At 47.1% G+C, this 19038-nt stretch overlaps 1 protein-coding gene across 10 annotated transcripts in view; it reads left to right on the top strand.

Moving 5' to 3' along the window:
* WDFY3 (WD repeat and FYVE domain containing 3) overlaps positions 1–19038 on the top strand; it is a 1391721-nt gene that overhangs the window by 368982 nt on the left and 1003701 nt on the right. For all 10 annotated transcript variants that reach the window (XM_085636566.1, XM_085636564.1, XM_085636563.1 and 7 more), the window contains one exon: positions 12318–12510. In XM_085636566.1, coding sequence (XP_085492692.1) covers positions 12318–12510 — 193 coding nt within the window. The remainder of the gene's footprint in view (positions 1–12317; positions 12511–19038) is intronic.

Consider the following 19038-nt stretch of genomic DNA (forward strand, 5'->3'; position numbering starts at 1 on the left):
CTCGAGTCAATTGCTTGGCCCCAAGTGCCCTCGTCATCTACTAATATCCCCAAATATGGGTAAGTGCTTGTGGTGGCAAGTTTACTCCCATTTAGGTATATATCCTTGGCCCTCTTACTACCTTTACCACAGTTCATTACAAAAGTTTTAGTGACGTTAATCTTCAGATCAATGTCCTGCATGAAAGTGTTATAGGACTCCAGTGCCCGCTGGAGAGCCAATGGTGTCCTTGCTAAAATAACGGCATCATCCGCGTAGAGTAATGCTGGAATGCGTCTGATTGCCGAATTCTGTTGGACTTGGGGAACGTCCTGGCTTCCTTCTAGCATGGCCTTTTCAAGGCCATTTGTGTATAGTGTAAAAAGGAAGGGAGCCGGGACGCAACCCTGTCTTACTCCTCTATAAACCCTAAATGACGAGGTACATTCACCTGATTGCCCAAAGCGAACCCTCGCTGTAGCGGTCCTGTAGAGGGCTTTCAGAAAATTGATCAGGGATAACTCTACCTCCATTTCTTCTAAGATGTCCCATAATTTCTTATGTGAAACACAATCGAAGGCCGCGGACAGGTCTACGAAAGCCAAATGCAGTTTTCCTCTCCGCGCCTTCGTGTATTTTCCCATTAAAATGGCCAGGTTAAGGCCCTGGTCAGTCGTACTTCTATCTTCCCTGAAGCCAAACTGGAGGTCTGACAGTATGTTCTTTTCGGTTGCCCATGCTTGAAGTCTTGAAAAGAATTATCCTTCCTGCCACTTTGCCCAGTGAGTCTAATAGTGAGATTGGTCTGTAGCAGGAAGGATCCTGTCTGTTGCCTTTCTTGTAGATAGGGACCATGATGGATTCGGTCCAACTTTTAATCGGGCCCAACAAGGAAGTTGCGTTAAGAACACATGTTAGCAGTGGAGCCCAAAGGTCAGTGTTATATTTGTAAATATCAACGGGAACCCCGTCGGGTCCTGGGGCCTTGGAGCCTTTGCTTTCTTTTAAAGCTAATAATACTTCTTTTAGTGAGAAAGAAATCTCGGTTGAATCGGCCATGTTGTCTTCAAAAGGGGATAATATTAAGGCATTCCTAGATGTAATCGTTTCCGGAAAGCCAAAGATTTTAGAGAAATGGCTTACCCATTGGTGTTCATCTATCATTACGTCCAATGAAGGAGTACTTTCAGAGGAAAAGAAAGGAGATCTGATTACTTTCCAGAACGCCTTACTGTCTTTTTGGATACTGGCCCTATGCAGATCTTTCCACAGGGAGTCTTTTAATTCCTTTTTTCTTGCCTTTATGGCCTGATTGTATAATTTTCTTGCTTGTTGGATGCCATGTTTATCTGCTACCTTATTGTGAATAGCTTTTTTTAATAAGCGGTGAGTTTTTGTACAGTTAGTATCAAACCACCTGCTTTTCTTTTGAGGCCCGTTTTTTTTCTCTACAGTCAGGCAGTTTTTTATTATTTTCGTAATATTTAGGAAACTTTCTAAGACCAGTGAAGGGGAGGATTTTTCATTTAGACATGTCATAATTTGATCCAAGGCCTTGTCTACTACTGAGTGTGTGACTACATCAGGGTCTATCAATTCCCATTTCAATGAGTATCCATTAATGCTATTGATAGCCAAGTTTGAAGGAATATGGTTAAGTTGTTTTGTTTTATTTTTATTTTGATAATTAGCATTTTTGGTAGTGATTATTATTGTTTGCGGGAAGTGATCACTTATGGCTATCTTGTGCTTTTTGAATTGGGTTACCCTGCTACCGAAAAAACTTGAGATCAGGATGAAATCTATAACAGAACTTAGTCCTCTCCCATTAAACGTTGGAGTAAAAGGGATGGGTGGTGTTACTAGTTCATTTGCAAATGTCAAGTCTAACATAAAGAGAGTCTCATTTATAGCACTTCCAGGGATATTATGTGAGAAATGGGTTAGGTTACAATTTTCCTCATCTCTCAAACCACATGTCTGATTTTTATTGTTAGAACATAGTTTGGTATTAAAATCTCCACCCCATATAATCTGGGCGTTTCCTAAGTTTAATGACTGGATGTTTTTTATACTTTTACTAAGTTGGATAATTTTATCTGCCTCTTTTTCCTTAGCAATGTTATTATAGAAGTTCACAAGCATCAAAGAATCTTTATTATCTATTGTAATTGTTAGGATTTGAAAATGGGGGTCGGATACTTCAAGTGTGATTTGTTTCGCCACGAGCAAGTTGGAAATATAAATGCATAGACCGCCCTTAGGTCTTCCGTGGTTGGATGGACAGGCTGGGGTATGATAAGTTTTAAATCCATTAATATGGGTTTCATTTAAGGTCCAAGTCTCTTGGAGACATAGGATGTCCAGTTTCCTAATGAAGTCAATGAAGAGATCATTTTGGAATTTGGAAGGTAGACCCGCTATGTTCCAAAATGTAATACTAATCTGTCCTTTGTTTTTCCTAGGTGGTGTTGATAAGTGAGATTCTGATACAGATATCTCTAGTACATTTGGACTAGGGTTCAATATTCCTTTTCCATTTAATATTATATTAGGTAGTTCAGAGTACGTTACTTTATTCTGCTCGTGGCTATGTAAGTTGGTGGCTTGGGCTTCTAGAGAGGGCGCAGAATTAGATGTTGTCCTTTGTAGTAAGCTATAGAAGCTGTTGTCAAAGGGACCTCAGAATCAATTAATGTCTCCTGGGGTAGTCAATCTATTTCCTCCAATGATGTAAGTGCACCAAAGCGATTATGTACTGTAACATTATAGTTTAGGCTCGGGCTAGGCTGAGGGTGGTCAAATTTCACTGGATCAAAAGGAGGTCGATAGAAGAAACCCAAAGGGACAATGTTAATCCCTTTTTCAAACTGACTTCTAACCGCGGTCCCCAAGATCTTCTTGACTAGCCAGGGGGAGCGAAAGGTAAGAACCAGGCAATCACCTATAAAGGATTTCCTACCTCTACCAACCCATCCCACCCTGCGTGCCATCTTGAATTCTTGAAATAGAATATGAGTGACTCCCACTCTATTCCCCAGCCAATGTAATGCCTTATTTTTCAAGGATTCATGCGTCTCCTTATCATGCTGTCCTAACTGTGGAACATTTGCCAGGACAACTGTGTAGGGAGTACAGGCTGGAGGAAGGTCCAGATGTGAAGATGGTTGCAAGTTTGAATAAGGTAATTTAAAGGTGTTTAAAGTGTTATTTTTAACTTCTGAATTACTGGCGATATTGCTGTTCTGTTGGTGAATCCTAGTTTTACTATGGTCATTGCTAGTTCGATTTTCTATATTAGCTCTGGTTCTATCCAGTTGGCACTTAGATCTTCCCCTGTTTCCAGACTCGCTCATACCGCTATTAGTATTCTGGGCGCTTATAGGTGTATGAACTATAGTATCTTTATTTGCTGGGGACTTTGTCAAGAGGAACTCCACCCGTAGTAATCTTTTGCCGATATTCTCGAGAGCTCCTCTCACATAAACGTCTAGACATTTTATAGCTGTGAGAAGGGTCTCTATATTATCCCCCTTGGTAGCGTGTGTTGTCGTATTATCAGTTGAATTAGTTGTAAGCAGAAAAGGGCTCAAATGCTGATCATGGGTATTCTTTCCTACCATATTGGCCCTATCCCTGTTCCCTGTTGTTTTGCCTGAATCTCTTAATCCCTTACCAGACTTCGATGTCTGTTTCCTAACTGATTTTTTCCTCCTAATTTCTTGAGAGGGGATAGTGTCTTCTTCTAGGCTATGCACAATAATTCCACCCGCAGACTGTTGAATACATCCATTTGCTGCCATTCCGGATATAATAGTGTCCCCAACAACCTGCTCAATGCAATCATTTACTAGTGATCCGGCAATTCGATCTGTGTTTTTTTCCGTATCTTGGGTAGGGATGATTTGCTCGACAGTTTCTCCAGTTAGTAATGAGCCGGCTGCTAGAGATTTTTCGACTGAGTTGATTTGTTTCTCTATTGCTCCCATTGCCCCAGTCAAATACGTTAAAAGGGTTTGTGTTTTGGGCTTTTTTAAATCTTTCCCATCTAGAGGGTCGCTATTCTGGGCTTTTCTTTTACCCATGTTTTATAGGGTTTCTTAGTTGATGAAGGCAATAGAGATTACCTACTCATGTATTATCTGGGAGACAGCTTTCACAGTTACAGATCTTAACTTATAGAGTCTCAAATCCTGTTAGTTCTGGGAGCACGTATTACCTTTTAGTGTTCTCAGCTCTTTCAGGGGGTAGATATAGCTGCTACAGCGTTTGGAGCCAAGCCACGAGGATAGGCCCAGCCCAGCCTCAAACGGACACAGACGGGCAAGGACGGGCCCGCCCTTGGCCCGGGCTTTGCCCGGGCGCCGCCCACGCGCGTCCCGCGCTGCGGAGGCACCTGTCGACTTTTGTAGGGCTCCGGCTCGCTCTGATGACGTTCGGCGCTGCTCCGGTCCCAGGTGATGCCGGGAGATGTAGTTGAGGACAGCCGTTCCCCTCACGGCAACGATTAAGTGGCAGGGAGCAGGATTCACCCGCTACGGACAGCGTTCTCTTTAGGGCAGGTGAGTAGGATCTCACAGACCACACCAGTCGATTAGCGCGTCCCGCGCTGCGGAGGCACCTGTCGACTTTTGTAGGGCTCCGGCTCACTCTGATGACGTTCGGCGCTGCTCCGGTCCCAGGTGATGCCGGGAGATGTAGTTGAGGACAGCCGTTCCCCTCACGGCAACGATGAAGTGGCAGGGAGCAGGATTCACCCGCTACGGACAGCGTTCTCTTTAGGGCAGGTGAGTAGGATCTCACAGACCACACCAGTCGATTAGCGCGTCCCCTTAATAGTCAAACTTTTTCCTAAACATAAACAATATTGATGAACTCACAAATTTGCGCTCTGTATCAAAATCTGGTACGCATTGGCTAAGAAACAACCCCTGGGGGTTTGCTTGCTCACTCCTCCAGAGTGAAAGTTGCGACCGCTGCGTTAGCATGCGGATTTCCGGTTCTGGACATCTGCCCGACAGCAACGTTGGCCTCCCTGCATACATTCACAGAGCATTACTTCCTGGTCAGTCATTTCCGTCGAGATGGGCATTTTGCCCACTCAGTCCTGCTGGACTTCCTCTGATATAATTGGTCTGCGGACCCACCTCTGGGGATGGTATTGCTTGGGTATCTATTCTAAGGTAAAGAATCTGCGGCTAGATGCCTCTATCAGATCAGCAAGTTACTTAACGTCAGTAACGCCTTATCTGGTAGACTCTATCTAGCCACTGACTCCTTACTGACCCACCCATCCTCCCTGCAAAGGAATTTCTAGGGACAGGGCTTTACCCCCTGTCAGGGCCCTAATTTTTTCCACACCAGTGGTCCTTGTTCCTCTTGACTCTGCGCTCCTGGAGTGGAAAGTCACAAAAAGAAACTGACATCAACATGCTGGGGTGGCACCTATAAAGGCACCACACACTGCAATTCCAGCGCGGACCTCACCGAGGGCGACATCTACTGGCGCACGGGGGTACTGCTCATGAAAACATTACCGGATCCAGTCTGAAACCTGGGAATAATTCTAAGGTAAGCAGTCTGTGGCTAGATAGTCTACCAGATAAGGCATTACCGAAGGTAAGTAAGTAGCGAATATTTTATCAGAAAAAATATTTTCAGTGCTTTACAAAAAAGTAATAGGACACATTTTCAGCCATACTCAGGAAATTTAAAACGGTTCTTCTTTAGTATGCTTGTACTTCGATCCTTTCTAGTAAACCTAAAAAAGAGCCCACTTTCTGTTTATATTTGAAAGTCATTTGTGAACAGTTATCGCCTTGAATGGCCTTGAATACAAAAAAAATGTGTGTCTACAGATTCCTGTTTATATTTTTTGTCCTCTTACGCGGTCTTTTTCTCTCTCTATTGCTTGTAATGGCAATGGTATGCCATTGTAGCTAATGCGTGGGTAGTTAGGGCATTGCCCTCTCACTGTGAGCCGCCATACACCTCGGGAATCACTGTTCTATCTTTAATGTCATTATTTCCCGCAGTAGTTGCTTTCAATCCCCGTCATCATGCAGCATGCATGCAGTGCTCCTGTTTGGTTGTCAGGTGTGTTACATCATGTTGATGGACGTGGACTAGTTGGACAAGCCACGGGTAACCTGACATGCGTGCTTCATCCCTTCCAATCTTGCCACGTGACAGAGCCGTGGGAACACAGATGAAACTGGTGCTGCTCTCATTTGTTTTTTTTAAAAATAATATCTTTATTTAAATTTTCAACAATTTCGCAATACAGACGAAGCAATCATAGTCCAATTCTGCACTGATATACAATGTTATTATCACTGCGACAATATTAGCATAGTTGTGACTCATTTTTTTATAATGTGCACCACATAATGGTAACTGGTGCTGCTCTCACGCTATATATTTTTTATAAACAACATGAAAGAAGCGTCTAGACTGGCTAGGAAGGGGTGGACTGTGGGCTCTCAGGTCAGTGACTGTTTTGAAGCCACTCAGTTCTTGGCTATGTCTCTGCCGCTCGGTTGGGCAGCATGCTGCCCTCTGTGCACAGTGACTCTTCAGCACTGTGTGTTACTATGTTAATATATGTTTACTCAGGCCTACTGAGCTCAGGTTTGCAGACTGTGCCTAAGGCAGTCGAGGCCTGCTCTCACGTTTTTCCTGACACTCCGCAATTTTGGCAGAGCAAGGAAATGGTTAATTCCGCCAATTTCAGCTATTTAAAGTGATATACATTCCACTTGTAGCAGTAAGGGCTACTCCTCTTCTGCTGTTTGTAATCAGCTGATGATAAAATATTTTGAAAATGCTTGTTGGTGTAGCATCCACCTAAAAATTATCCTGTGGTGGGGTTAAATGTACAGTTGGTAATTACACCCGGGTGAAATTTCTGTTATGCCGATATAGTATCACAAAGTTTTACATTCCACTTGGTATGCAAAAGTCCCTGATTTATGCCATTTGGCGCCAACTTTTTTGCTCAGGTGCAACCTGACTAACCACAATGCCAAGTGGCATTTTTTTGTAGAAATTGTGCTTTTGCACTATTTTTTTTAGCAAAAGATACGTAGCTGTTTACAAAATGGGCGAGAGGGACGTATTTTGCTCTCCAATATAGCACTAAATACTGGGTTCACATTTCACGTAATTTCTTCGAAATTTCTTGTAGTTAAAATCCCCCCACCCCATTAGCTGCTCATTTTCAGTTTGGTTTCAGTTAACATTTCTAGTAATCCGGCATGATTATGTGTGACATTTTATGGCCATATGCTTGACAATCTGAGTGACCCTTTATCGTCCATAGGATAAAGCAGATACGTCTGTGAAAAAAAGAAGCATAACACATGCATACTTAAATTTTTTAGAAATGGCCTAACAACAGACGAGACCAGAATGCAAAGTGATCTTGTATGAAAAGTAGGGACAGACCGAAAGTTTGTCATCCAAGGCACAATTTACAACTATGTCTTGGCTTGCCACATTTCCTTAACATTAAAGTACAAATAATATCGCACACTTGTGCATAGTCACACAATTTCAGATACTGCAAACCGTTATGTTTAGCTTACGTTTGCAAAACTTAGGGCAGATAATCATCATTTATTAGCAACAAAACCACTAAAATCGGGAATGTTAATAGAGAAATGGGATGGAACAAAACTACAATTGCCAGAATCTTCGAAGGTTGAAAGCTGTAATAGTCCCTGCCAGGAACCTGTAAACGTCTGATGATGAACAGTTTTTGGCAGGAAGGACTTAAACTACTGAGCTGGCCTTACAATAACTGGAAATCATGCAATTAAATATCAAATAGAATGCAATCGCCCAAGATCTCACTCAAGTGATGGGAATTAAAGTCAGTTTTTCTGACGCAGGAGGATAATGAGATGAAAGTGCACAGAAACTCGGGGATGAGCAGTTTGCTCTCTGAAACAATATATACAGTTCAGTCATTACTGAAGCGCCTGAATACCCTTTCGGGTGATTATCCGCGCTTCATAAATCCAGATTGATAGATTGATTACTGTCAGTGAAAACTTTGAACCTTTAGCATTGTCACATCCAAAAGCAGTGTGTGTTTTAATGTGTTTGTATTTTTTGTTTGGCTTTGTGTTACACTCTAGTTGCAAAACCTTAACAAATTAAATTCACCAAATAAAATACAGTGTCATTTAATTATAGTTTACCTTTAAAAAGAAAAAAAAAAGTAGCCAGGAATAAGTAGGTGCTCTAGCCCAAGCAACGAGTCTGAAACAGGTCAGTCGAAAGGATGCGCGTGAGGCTTGGTCTGGAGCTTGTTTGTTGGGTTTTTAAATTTGTGATGCTGCTCCACGAGGCATTGCCCTCGGCCGGCCCCAACTTAATTGTTTTAGTCAAGTAAAGAAACTTACCTGGCCCCACGCCATCACCTTAACCTGGCTCCGGCTAGCTGCTTTTTTGTAAATTATACCCCACTGTAATCTGCCTGCAGCAGTGCCTAATTAAAAAAAATAATAGGTGCCGGGCCTTCAACAGCAGGCCACCGCCGTTTGCACCACGCATTGCCACTGTACCTACACAACTACTAACATCACACTAAAAAGTGACAATTCAGACTGTTTGAGGCCGCCAAATCTTTAAGACTGGCTTGGGTGGCAGGTATTAGTTGTTTTTAATGTATATTGAATTAACAAACAACTGTTTTTCTGCTCCTCCTTAAATTACACAAACAGCGCCACCATGTGGCAGCTGTTATAATGGCAGGTTCAGTCAATTAAGTGCCGGTGATGACAATTGAGTGCCGGTGCTGAGCACCGGAAGCCACTTGCTCAAATTAAGCTCTGGCCTGCAGCATCTCGTTGCACTGCTAGGAGCTAATTTGAAATGCTTGACTAAGCATTTTTTTGCAGTGCTACGGACATCATCACTAAAATGCATTAGTCTATCCCCTGATGCTTGGGAGGGCTTAACACCAATTAATTACACATCCAGCCCCCTTGTAGGGTACAGTGCTATTCATCATGCTCAAATGCTTTATTTACTACTGCTTCTATGTTCCTGCTGTAAGCAGTAGATATCAAGGCTTGCTGGTGAGAGTGTGCACAGTGCACGGACATACTATAATTCAATCTCGAGCTGTAATATATCCCCTTTCATGGTGTTTTAAAATAGAGAACAAAAGTTCACTTAGCAGTTCTGCCATACGTGATTAAAAATGACCATAGATCATAATTTTTAACAACTAAGAGAAATCAAAGTAACAGAGCTGCCGAGCTGTGATTCATGTGAAATAATTTAAAATCAGTTGCCCAACCAGGTCAGTTTTCAAATTCTCCTTTATTTCCTCGGTGCGCATCAGTATTCGCTTCTTCACACACTAGCAAAAATTGGCTGGGCCTGAGTAAAATTTAAAAGGATACATTCTTTTTGGTACGAAAAAAACTGAATTTTTACTATCTATCTATCTATCTATCTATCTATCTATCTATCTATCTATCTATCTATCTATCTATCTATCTATCTATCTATCTATCTATCTATCTATCTATCTATCTATCTATCTATCTATCTATCTATCTATCTATCTATCTACGCTCAAGACCCGAGTGGGGGTCGAAACGCGTAATGGCGGTCTGCCTGGGTGAGTAAATAAAACACTTTGATTGGCACCATCTTCTGGGTCCGCTCTTCGTCATTTTCTGGGAATCCCTCGCCTCCGTGTGAAGATCTTTAATCACGGCGAAAGTCACGGCACCACAGCAAGGTATATGATTTTAAGTTAATTTATTACTGACACACCATTGTGCAGAGTGAGGAAAAAAATAGGACGGCCTACTCGTTTCGGCTACCACTAGCCTTCTACTGGACCATAGAGTCCCACACATCTAGACTGTATTTAAAGAAAGTGCTATGTGCTTAACCCTTTGTTTGTTTTTACTACTTCTTGATAACTAGACTGCTAGCCTCAGTTAACAAACCTGGTTCATTTCAATCGCCATTTTGACAATAGTTGTAAAGTACATTCTTATGTCAAGAAAAAAGTGCTTGTGCAGGATAAGGTTACTTTTTCAAATTGTACAATTAAGAACAATATACATCCTTTCCATTTTGTACTTATGTTCCTTCCCTTTTTTTTACATTTTAACATATGTCTAAAAGTCACTTATCATTTTTCTTTTTTCAACCATTTGTGGTGTCCGCTGTGAAAGATACGTTATTTTATTACATGAATTATCACAGTGTTTTTAGGGGAATTTTTGTCAAATTCTGGTCATTGTACGGTACATACCAAGGTTGAGTTTGACATCCCTCACCATTTCATGATTATATCATATGGTAAAAATGTAGTTAAGTAATCGAGGTATATATACTTGTTTTATCTTATGCTTGTCATTTTTGATTGGTCCCTTGACCTTTCAGGTACCCTTGGCCCACCTTTTTTATTTCTTTACTTTCATTTCCAAGCTTAATGCACAACATCATGTTTCATCCAAATATCAAGTTTAAGACAAATTAATGCTTGCAAAGTACACAGAACTGTTAGTGATGGAAGGAAGCAATGACATTAAAAAAATTGTATTAAATGCTCTATGTGCATATTGTCACTTTATAACAAACCAAATATGTTGTGCTGTGTAAATGCAAAAACACTGCTGCTGAACTATGAAAGATACGCAATATGAGTCAGGCTGTTTTATTGTTGGTGCCACACAGTGCAAAGAGTACCTCAGTCCTGGAAGTGAAACCACTTTGATTTTGCATCTGGGAGAAAAATCTATTATCCTGCATAGGAAGCATGTAGGAAATCTGCTTTTTCTGCACGGTCATCTACATTTTTCATCTCTTTTTAGCCCATTTCTTTGCTGAATTCTGATCTGTTGCCCCAGCTAAATAGGATTAAAGTAACTATGCTTTCCCACTTTAAACATGGTTAATTATCCCTGATTGACATATTTAACTTGCCTAAAAGTCCCTAGTACTTGGTATAGGAAATGCACCCAGGGTCTGTTAGTTAAACACCACCTGTGGACTGTAGCAACTTTTGTGACACAGACCGGGTTAGCCTGTAAAACATGGTTTCAGGCCTGCCATTGTATCCTGACTGCTGTAGTTAAACCTGCAGTCACACCTGTCAAATTGTTAACTTTAATATGCAACTTTTGACAGGAACTGGCTAAACTACTAATCCAAAGACTAGTTTTCTTATTTATTAAAAGTCCATTTTATTGGTGAAGTCTGATTTTTCATACATATTTAGGAAAAGTAACCTACATAAAGTTACTTTTCCCCCTTCCTCAAGCTCCTGGAGGCTAATTTGCATTAACCTGACAGCAGCTGCACAGCCTGCAGGCTGCAACACTTTCTGAAATGCAGAAGATCAGAAGAGGACTGGACCCTGCTTTCTGTCACCTGAGAGAAGCCCTGAAGGACTGGACCTGCTCCCTCTTGTACCCAGACCAAAGATGTAGGCTTGAAGGCTCGGTCAGTGGGCTGATCTCATGTCTGGCTACAGGGACACAGAAATCTACATGAGGCCTTTTTCCTGAAGTGACCAGTTGTAACTATACTTTGACTGCACCTTGCTAGTGGCCTGTTGGAGTGAGTCCCAGCCCCTACGTGCTGTCCCTAAAGTCCCAAGAGCCTCAGAAGTGACCCAGAGGAGCTGCTCCAGAAACTCTGAAAAGCTTTGACATTTTTGTCATCCAAGACCTCAAGATCCCTCAAGGGGATCTCTCTCGTGGAAGAGGTGTCCTATTTCGATACACCTTCCTTGGATGGATCTTCAAGTTTACCCTGAAGGAGTATTTTGAGCTCCATATAAAAGGCTTAAGTCAGAAGGTAAAATCTTTGACTGGAACAAAGAAGCTTGGAATATCCAACCTCGTTCCATTGCAGTCAGCCTAAAATTGTGAGTTGGTCCCAGTCTACTGCTTTCATAGATTAGCATTGGTGCTTAGTGCATTTTGTCTCTTTTTTTACTTAAAACTTTGAAAATTCAAAGCTCCTGTGCCCCTTATTAAAAGTCACAGGCCACTACTCCAGACATGAGGGCTATTGCTGTCTTAGCAGTTGTTCCTTCTGAAATGTTAAATTCTAGGCTCTTATTAAGTTCTGATTGGAAACCAATTGATGTTTGTATGTGCCCACATATCTACCTGAGCGACAGTAATCTGTAACATGGGAGTATGTGCACATCGGGGTAAAAGTGATATTATTGCTTTGAGAGCCTAATTCTATGTGATGTGTAACCTTGAATCTGTGTGTTTGAGACTTTTGTTTTCTGAAATGTCATGTTACTACCTTTTTGTTCTCTTCAGTAACCCGCATATCTCTTGTTTCAGATTTTAGTGAAATTGTGTTGTTTTGTGTCACCCGCTGAAGAGCTTGCTCAGAAAGACGACCTGCAACTACTTTTCAGTGCAATTACCTCTTGGTGTCCACCTTACAACATGCCATGGAGGAAAAGTGCAGGGGAAGTACTGATGACCATATCACGTCATGGCCTTACTCTCAATGTATTGAAGTACATTCATGGTATGTATGATTTGGAGAAACACTTTGTCATTTTCTGTATGGCATTTGAAAGAAGATGCTTGTTTTCCTTGATGAGAAGGGAGGCTAACCGTGTGCTCAGCCGGTTCTACTTCTTTGACGATGAGGCACAATTTATTGTCAGTAGTAATAGGGCCAAGTTGGGAATTTGGCTAAGCATCTGGCTAAAAGGATGCATTATTTCAGCAGTTGTGTAGTTGAGGGAAGAATACATGAAATATTAAAAAGGAAAATGGGCATCTGGTTTCAGAAGATGTACATTTAACACCTCCAAGTGATGAGTAATTGACATTTAGTCTCTTTTTAGAAACAAACTGAGGCAAAAAGTTTGAAAACAAAATAAGAGAAGACTTTCCACCCCTACAACACATCAAGACTGTAATCTGCTATGTATGATGTTTGCCCAATGAACTAATGAGGTTGACTCCATGTTTGGGGGAAAAGTAAGAGGCTGCATTGGGAAGGGAGTTGGGGTGAATTACTATTGATGAGGAATGGTGGGGGAGAAGCTACTGCACGTCGCCTGTGCGAGCTGAACCCTTGCTGGCATCAGTGATTTAGAAGGACCTGCCATCTGAATAAACTGAGAGAGGATGAGTGCTCACTGTCTTATGTACCTACCCAGGAGGATTAGGTACCAGCACTTCTTGGCACAATGTTTTTTTTTTTTTTTTTTTTTTTTTAAACCGTTTATTGCAGTTTGAAAAAGTTACAGGTATGGGCCTACAACCACTCGGCCGGCCGCTAGAGTGACAAAAGCATATTGCATACATACAGCAAGAGTCTCTTGGCGGTGCAGATTAGCAAAGCAGGAGAAATCAATGTTGCAGGCCGCATAGCTCCATGCCCACAATACGGTTCCCTTTTATCAAAACAAAACAACACACAGAACCACACCCGCATGGCAACCCGCGATCCAAAGTGACAGCACGTGCTCCATAACTGGGGGATCCCAACCAGCAGCAGAACTCTGAAGAGGGGAATGGGAGTAGATCAGGGACTGGGGAACCGCGTGCCCACGGCTGAGGGAGGGGGGCCATCTAGGGAGACGGAGCTGGCGAGGCAGCCGGTAGCAGTGGCGGCTCACAAATACCCCCGCGGTAGGCGTTCCAGGGGCCCCAGATTTTCACCCATGCCCCAGGCTTACCCCTCGCCACATACACCACCTTTTCACGAAACATACACCAATCCATATGTTCTTTCCAGGCCAACACCGCCGGGGGCCTCTGGGATCCCCACAATTGGGCAATGTCACGCTTGGCTATCATGTATCCCAGAGTCACCCACCGCGTCTGCGGGACCGAATAGCCATTTGGTTCCCACACATTCAGCAAGCATCTCCTCGCTTCAGGCAACAGCGCGACACGCGTAACCACACGCAGGACCTCATGCACACCACGCCAGAATCGCTCCACCTTAGGGCACTCCCACAGTATATGCATGAAAGTTGCCAGGGCACCACAGCCACGCTTACACAATCCGTCACCAGCAAAGCCCATACGTAGAAGCCTTGGCCCCGTCACGTAAACCCGGTGAAGGATCTTAAGCTGGACGAAACGAAGGCGAGCCGGGATGGCCACCTCTTTCGGAGAGGCCACCGCGGAAATCCAATCCTCGTCGTCCAGCTCCAGCCCGTCGGCAACCCAGGCCTCGCGGAGACTAGTCAGCAGGCACGATCTGTCGTTGATCAGTTTTTTATATATGAGGGAGATTGTGCTGTCTGGGACATGGCCATCCAGCACTCTGTCCTCCAGGGGGGAAGACTCCGGGATGGACGCGACATCCGGGAAGACGGAGCCCAGCGCATGGCGGACTTGTAGGTACCGAAAGTACTCACTGCCCTGCAGCTGAAACTCCGTCTGCAGCGTCGCAAAAGTCTTGAATCCCCCCCTCGTCCAGAGATCTCCCACAGTGCTGATTCCGATCGTGTCCCACTTCTCAAAGCCCTTCGATGTCCACAGGGAGCCCAACCTCTCAGACGCATATAGCGGTGACGCCCGGGTCAAACGGTCCTTCCACCCCATAGCTGCATTAGCCGCGTGCCAGACACGCACCATGACACGCGTCGGTCCCGTCAGACGGGAGTCGGGCGCGCCAGAGTAGAGCGCTCGATTATAGTCGCCACCGGGCAGGAGCATCTTGTCCATCTCAAATGCCGGGTTCAAGGCGGGCCCGTAAAGGCCATGATTAATTGCAGCTAGTTGGGAGGCCCAGTAATACCGTTTAATGTCCGGGAGGGCGACCCCCCCATCGTACCACGGGAGCGTCAATTTAGCCAGAGCAATGCGCGGCCTCCCGTCCCAGAACAGGCGCCGCTGGAGGCCCTCCACCTCACGGAAGTAGCGTGCCGGAACCAAGTCCATAGTATTCTGGAGGGCGTAGAGGAAGCGCGGCAAGGACATCATTTTAAACAAGGCCGCTCGGCCGAGCGGCGAAAGCGGCAGACGCCGCCAGCGCACCACGTCCTCCTTCAAGCGCTGGAGGGGGGGTAGCAAATTCCGCTCATAGCGGGCCTCCGGGTCAAGAGTGATATATATACCCAGGTACCGAAACCCCTGGGAGGCAATCTGGATCGGACAGTCCCGTGGTAGGACCGGAGCCTCCCCGGAAAGCACATAAACGCAGGATTTCGCCCAGTTGATGACAAGGCCTGAGTTGCGACCGAATGAGCGCAAAACATCAACCAGGACGATCAGTGATTTCCGCGGGGAGGCAAGATACAGGAGGATATCGTCAGCATAGAGGGACACGCGGTCCTCATGCTCGGGGGTCCAGCGGAGACCACGGATGGAAGGGTGCCACCGCAGCCACTCCGCCAGGGGCTCCAGGGCCAGTGCAAACAGGAGAGGTGACAGGGGGCAACCCTGTCGCGTGCCCCGCCCCAGCGCGAATGGGGCCGAGACTCGCCCATTCACCACCACCTGCGCCAATGGGCCCGAGTACAACAATTTGACCCAGCTAATAAACCTCGGTCCAAATCCAAATTTCGCCAGCATCGCCCAGATGTATGGCCATTCAAGCGTGTCAAACGCCATGGTGGCGTCCAAGGACGCCAAGATGGCCGGCTCCCGCACAAATGGGACCCGTGCGAGCACCCCGTGCAGGCGCCGCAGATTGAGCGCCGTGTTGCGGTGTGGTATAAAGCCAGACTGGTCTTGGTGGACCAAATCGCCCACCACACCAACCAATCGGTTGGCCAACACCTTGGCGAGGATTTTGGGCTCCGCGTTCAAGAGCGAGATCGGCCTATAGGATGTGACCCGCTCACGGGGCTTCCCCTCCTTGTGGATCACCACGATTGTGGCCAGACGCTGGTCCGGCGGGAGGGAACCCTGCGAGTGGGCTGCCAGGAACATCGCGCGCAGGTGGGGCGCCAGTACATCCGGGCGTAGCTTGTATAGCTCGATGGGAATACCATTGGGGCCCATGGCCTTGCCGGATGCAACCGAGCGAATAGCCAAGGCAATTTCGTCCGAGGTGGGAGGAGCGTCCAGCGAATCCCTGTCCTCCACCGTAAGGGAGGGCAGTGCGATGTCCCGAAGCAGGGCATGGGAATCTTCCTCCGAGCAGGGGGAAACCGGGGAGTAGACCTCGCGGAAATAATCCGCAAAGCAGGAGACAATGGCTTCCGGCTCGGTGACACACGCACCATCCACACTCTCAATCAAAGGAACCACGCGACTCGCTCTCTCCCTCTTATCCAACCACGCAATCAATTTGCCAGCCTTATCACCCACATCATACAATCGCCCCTGCTGCTCTCTACTGAGGCCCCTGGCCGCCTCCGTGACGAGGGCCCGATAGGCCGCCTGCTTTAGGTGTAGAACATGCAGCTTGGCAGCCGTTACCCCGCTCCCCAGGTCACCCTCCAGTTCCGCAATCTCGGCCTCTACCCGGGTCACCTCCTCCCGCTCGCGCCGCCGGGCATGGGAGATAAAGGAGAGGGCCTCCCCTCTAAGAACTACCTTAAAAGCCTCCCACAGGGAAATGGCCGAAGGGACCGACCCCACATTCTCGTCGAAATATCGCTGTAAGGATTTGATCAAATTGGCACGAATGGTGGGGTCGCGCAAATACCATGCATTGATTGGAGCCACCCTGCCATCCCCCCTCGGGAAGACATCGAAATGTAACAGCAATGGGGAGTGGTCTGAGATACCCCGCGCCAGATGGCACACCTCCCCCACCCTCCCTGCATGGGCCGCCGGGACAAGGATGTAGTCAAGCCGCGAGAGGCTACCATGGGCACCCGAGTGGAAGGTGTATTGCCGCTGCGCGGGATGCTTTAGTCGCCAGCAATCCACCAGGCCCAGCGTGTCTAAAAGGCCGGACAGCCACGCCTGTGCCCGGGGAAGGTCCCTAGGGGGATGGCGATCCATAGACCCAGAAACTACCGCATTAAAGTCCCCTCCAACCACCAGCAGGCCACTCGGAAGGTCCAGAAGGAGGTGCCCCAGGTCCGCAAATGTGGTGGCTTGTAACCCAGGCGGGACGTACACTGAAATAAAAATAAACACTCTACCCTCCATTCTTCCCACCAGGACAGTGTAGCGTCCCCTCACATCATGGCGCACCTCATCAATCTCCAACGGGAGCGAGTTCTTGATCATAATACCCACCCCCCGCGAGCCCGAGGTGAAGCCAGAATGGGCCGCCAAACGATAGCCCCGCCGATTCATTGCATGAAAGGAGTTACCTATAAGGTGTGTCTCCTGCAGGAAGACAACATCTGGTGAAATACGTTTCAAGTACTGCAGGACCACACCACGCCTAATCCTATCCCCCAGGCCGTTAACATTCCATGACAACACAGTAAAATCCCTACCCCCCATCATACGTCGAAACAATCAGTCGTCCCCCACAGAGCATCTTAAAAGCAACAATACAGTAGCGGGTTTGCCTTGCGGTGCAAACAAACAACACACCCCCCCCACCCCCCCTTCCCAACAGAACTCCCCCCTCCCTGCACCCCTGCATGAGCCCAGATAGCCCCCCCAAAGTGCAGTGTGCCTGTCGCCCCATAGCTAAAAACTAACTAGTCCCCCAGAGGAGGAGGGAAGCCCCCAACAGACCCCGCACGACCTCCATAGGAGGGGAACATATGCAATCAATAAATGGTGAAGGAACATCGTCCAGAGCAAGGCCTATTTATTCACCCCTCAATTCTGATCCGGCGGGCCCTCCTCGCCAGCCGCGCCCCCCCCACCCCCCCGGCCCCGATCTCCAGGCAGAGTGTCCAACCAGTCCCCAGCCGCCTCGGGCCGGTCAAAGAAGTGCGTGCGACCATCCACCTCCACCCTCAGCTTGGCTGGAAAAAGCATTGAGTACTTAAGGTTCAGGTCCCGTAGGCGACGTTTAACACCAAGAAAACTCTGTCTCTGCTTCTGAACCGCCGGAGTAAAGTCTGGGTAGAAATGCACATCCATGTTATCAAGCTTGACCGGTCCCTGTTGCCTGGAGGTCTGGAGGATAGCGTCTCTGTCCCGAAAGTTAAAAATCCGGGCAATGAGAGGCCGCGGCGGGGCACCGGTCTTAGGTCTGCCCCCAGGGACCCGGTGAGCACGCTCCACCGCAAAAAGCTTACTCAGCCCCCGGGGCTGGAGATGGGTAAGGATCAATTCTTCCACAAAAAGATCTGCCGCCTCCGCCTCTCGTCCCTCCGGCACCCCCACAATACGAACATTATTCCTCCGGGCCCGACCCTCGGAATCCTCCAGTCGCCGGTCCATCAGGGCGCTCGCCTGGCCAAGCCGGCGCACCTCCTTTTGGAGGGCCACCACGTCCGTCGTGAGGCTCGTTGCGGTGTGGGCCAGGGAATCGACCCGGTCGTTCGTTTTGGACAAGTCAGCCCTCACAAGGCTCACATCCACCAGGACCGAGTCTATTTTTTGCGCTAGGGTGTCGAAGCGCTGGTCCACCGAGGCCTTCATCTCTGCGATGGCGCCCATGACGTCCCGGAGGGTCAGATCCACCGGCTGAGCAGATGCCTCCGTCGGGCCCGCCGGGGATGTGCGCGATGTCTCCGGAGAACCCTTCTGGAGAGTGTAGCGGTCCATACTGTTAGATTGGTGCGCCGGGCCACGGCGGGTCGTCTTCACCTTCGCCCGGTCGCCATCTTGTTTGGTGGACATGCTTGCTCTCCCACCGTCGTGCCAATCTCCTCGAACGGGCCGCTATACCAATTCACGGGTTCCGGGGGGGGGGGGGGGAGGGCGACCACCGAACCGCAGGACAACCCACAGCCGGCGGGTCAGCCGGGCACCTGGACAAGACCACACCAACCCCACCTCGCTTGAGGGCAAGGAGGGCGCAAAAGCGAAAGTGAAAGTGCGGGGTACGCGAGTCGCCCAGCCTTGCCCGCCGCTGTTGTTCACTTTGTCCCCGGATCGCCCCACTACTCCAATCCGGGGGGCCGGCGCGGAGAAGGCCGCAACCTTCAATCGGTGCTCCCACCGGTGTCCGGGGTCCGATTCGAGCCCGAAAAACGGGTGGCGCCTCAGCTCGGGTTCC

Source organism: Triturus cristatus, chromosome 2_1 (genome assembly GCF_964204655.1).
Source record: "Triturus cristatus chromosome 2_1, aTriCri1.1, whole genome shotgun sequence".
Classification (NCBI taxonomy): domain Eukaryota; kingdom Metazoa; phylum Chordata; class Amphibia; order Caudata; family Salamandridae; genus Triturus; species Triturus cristatus.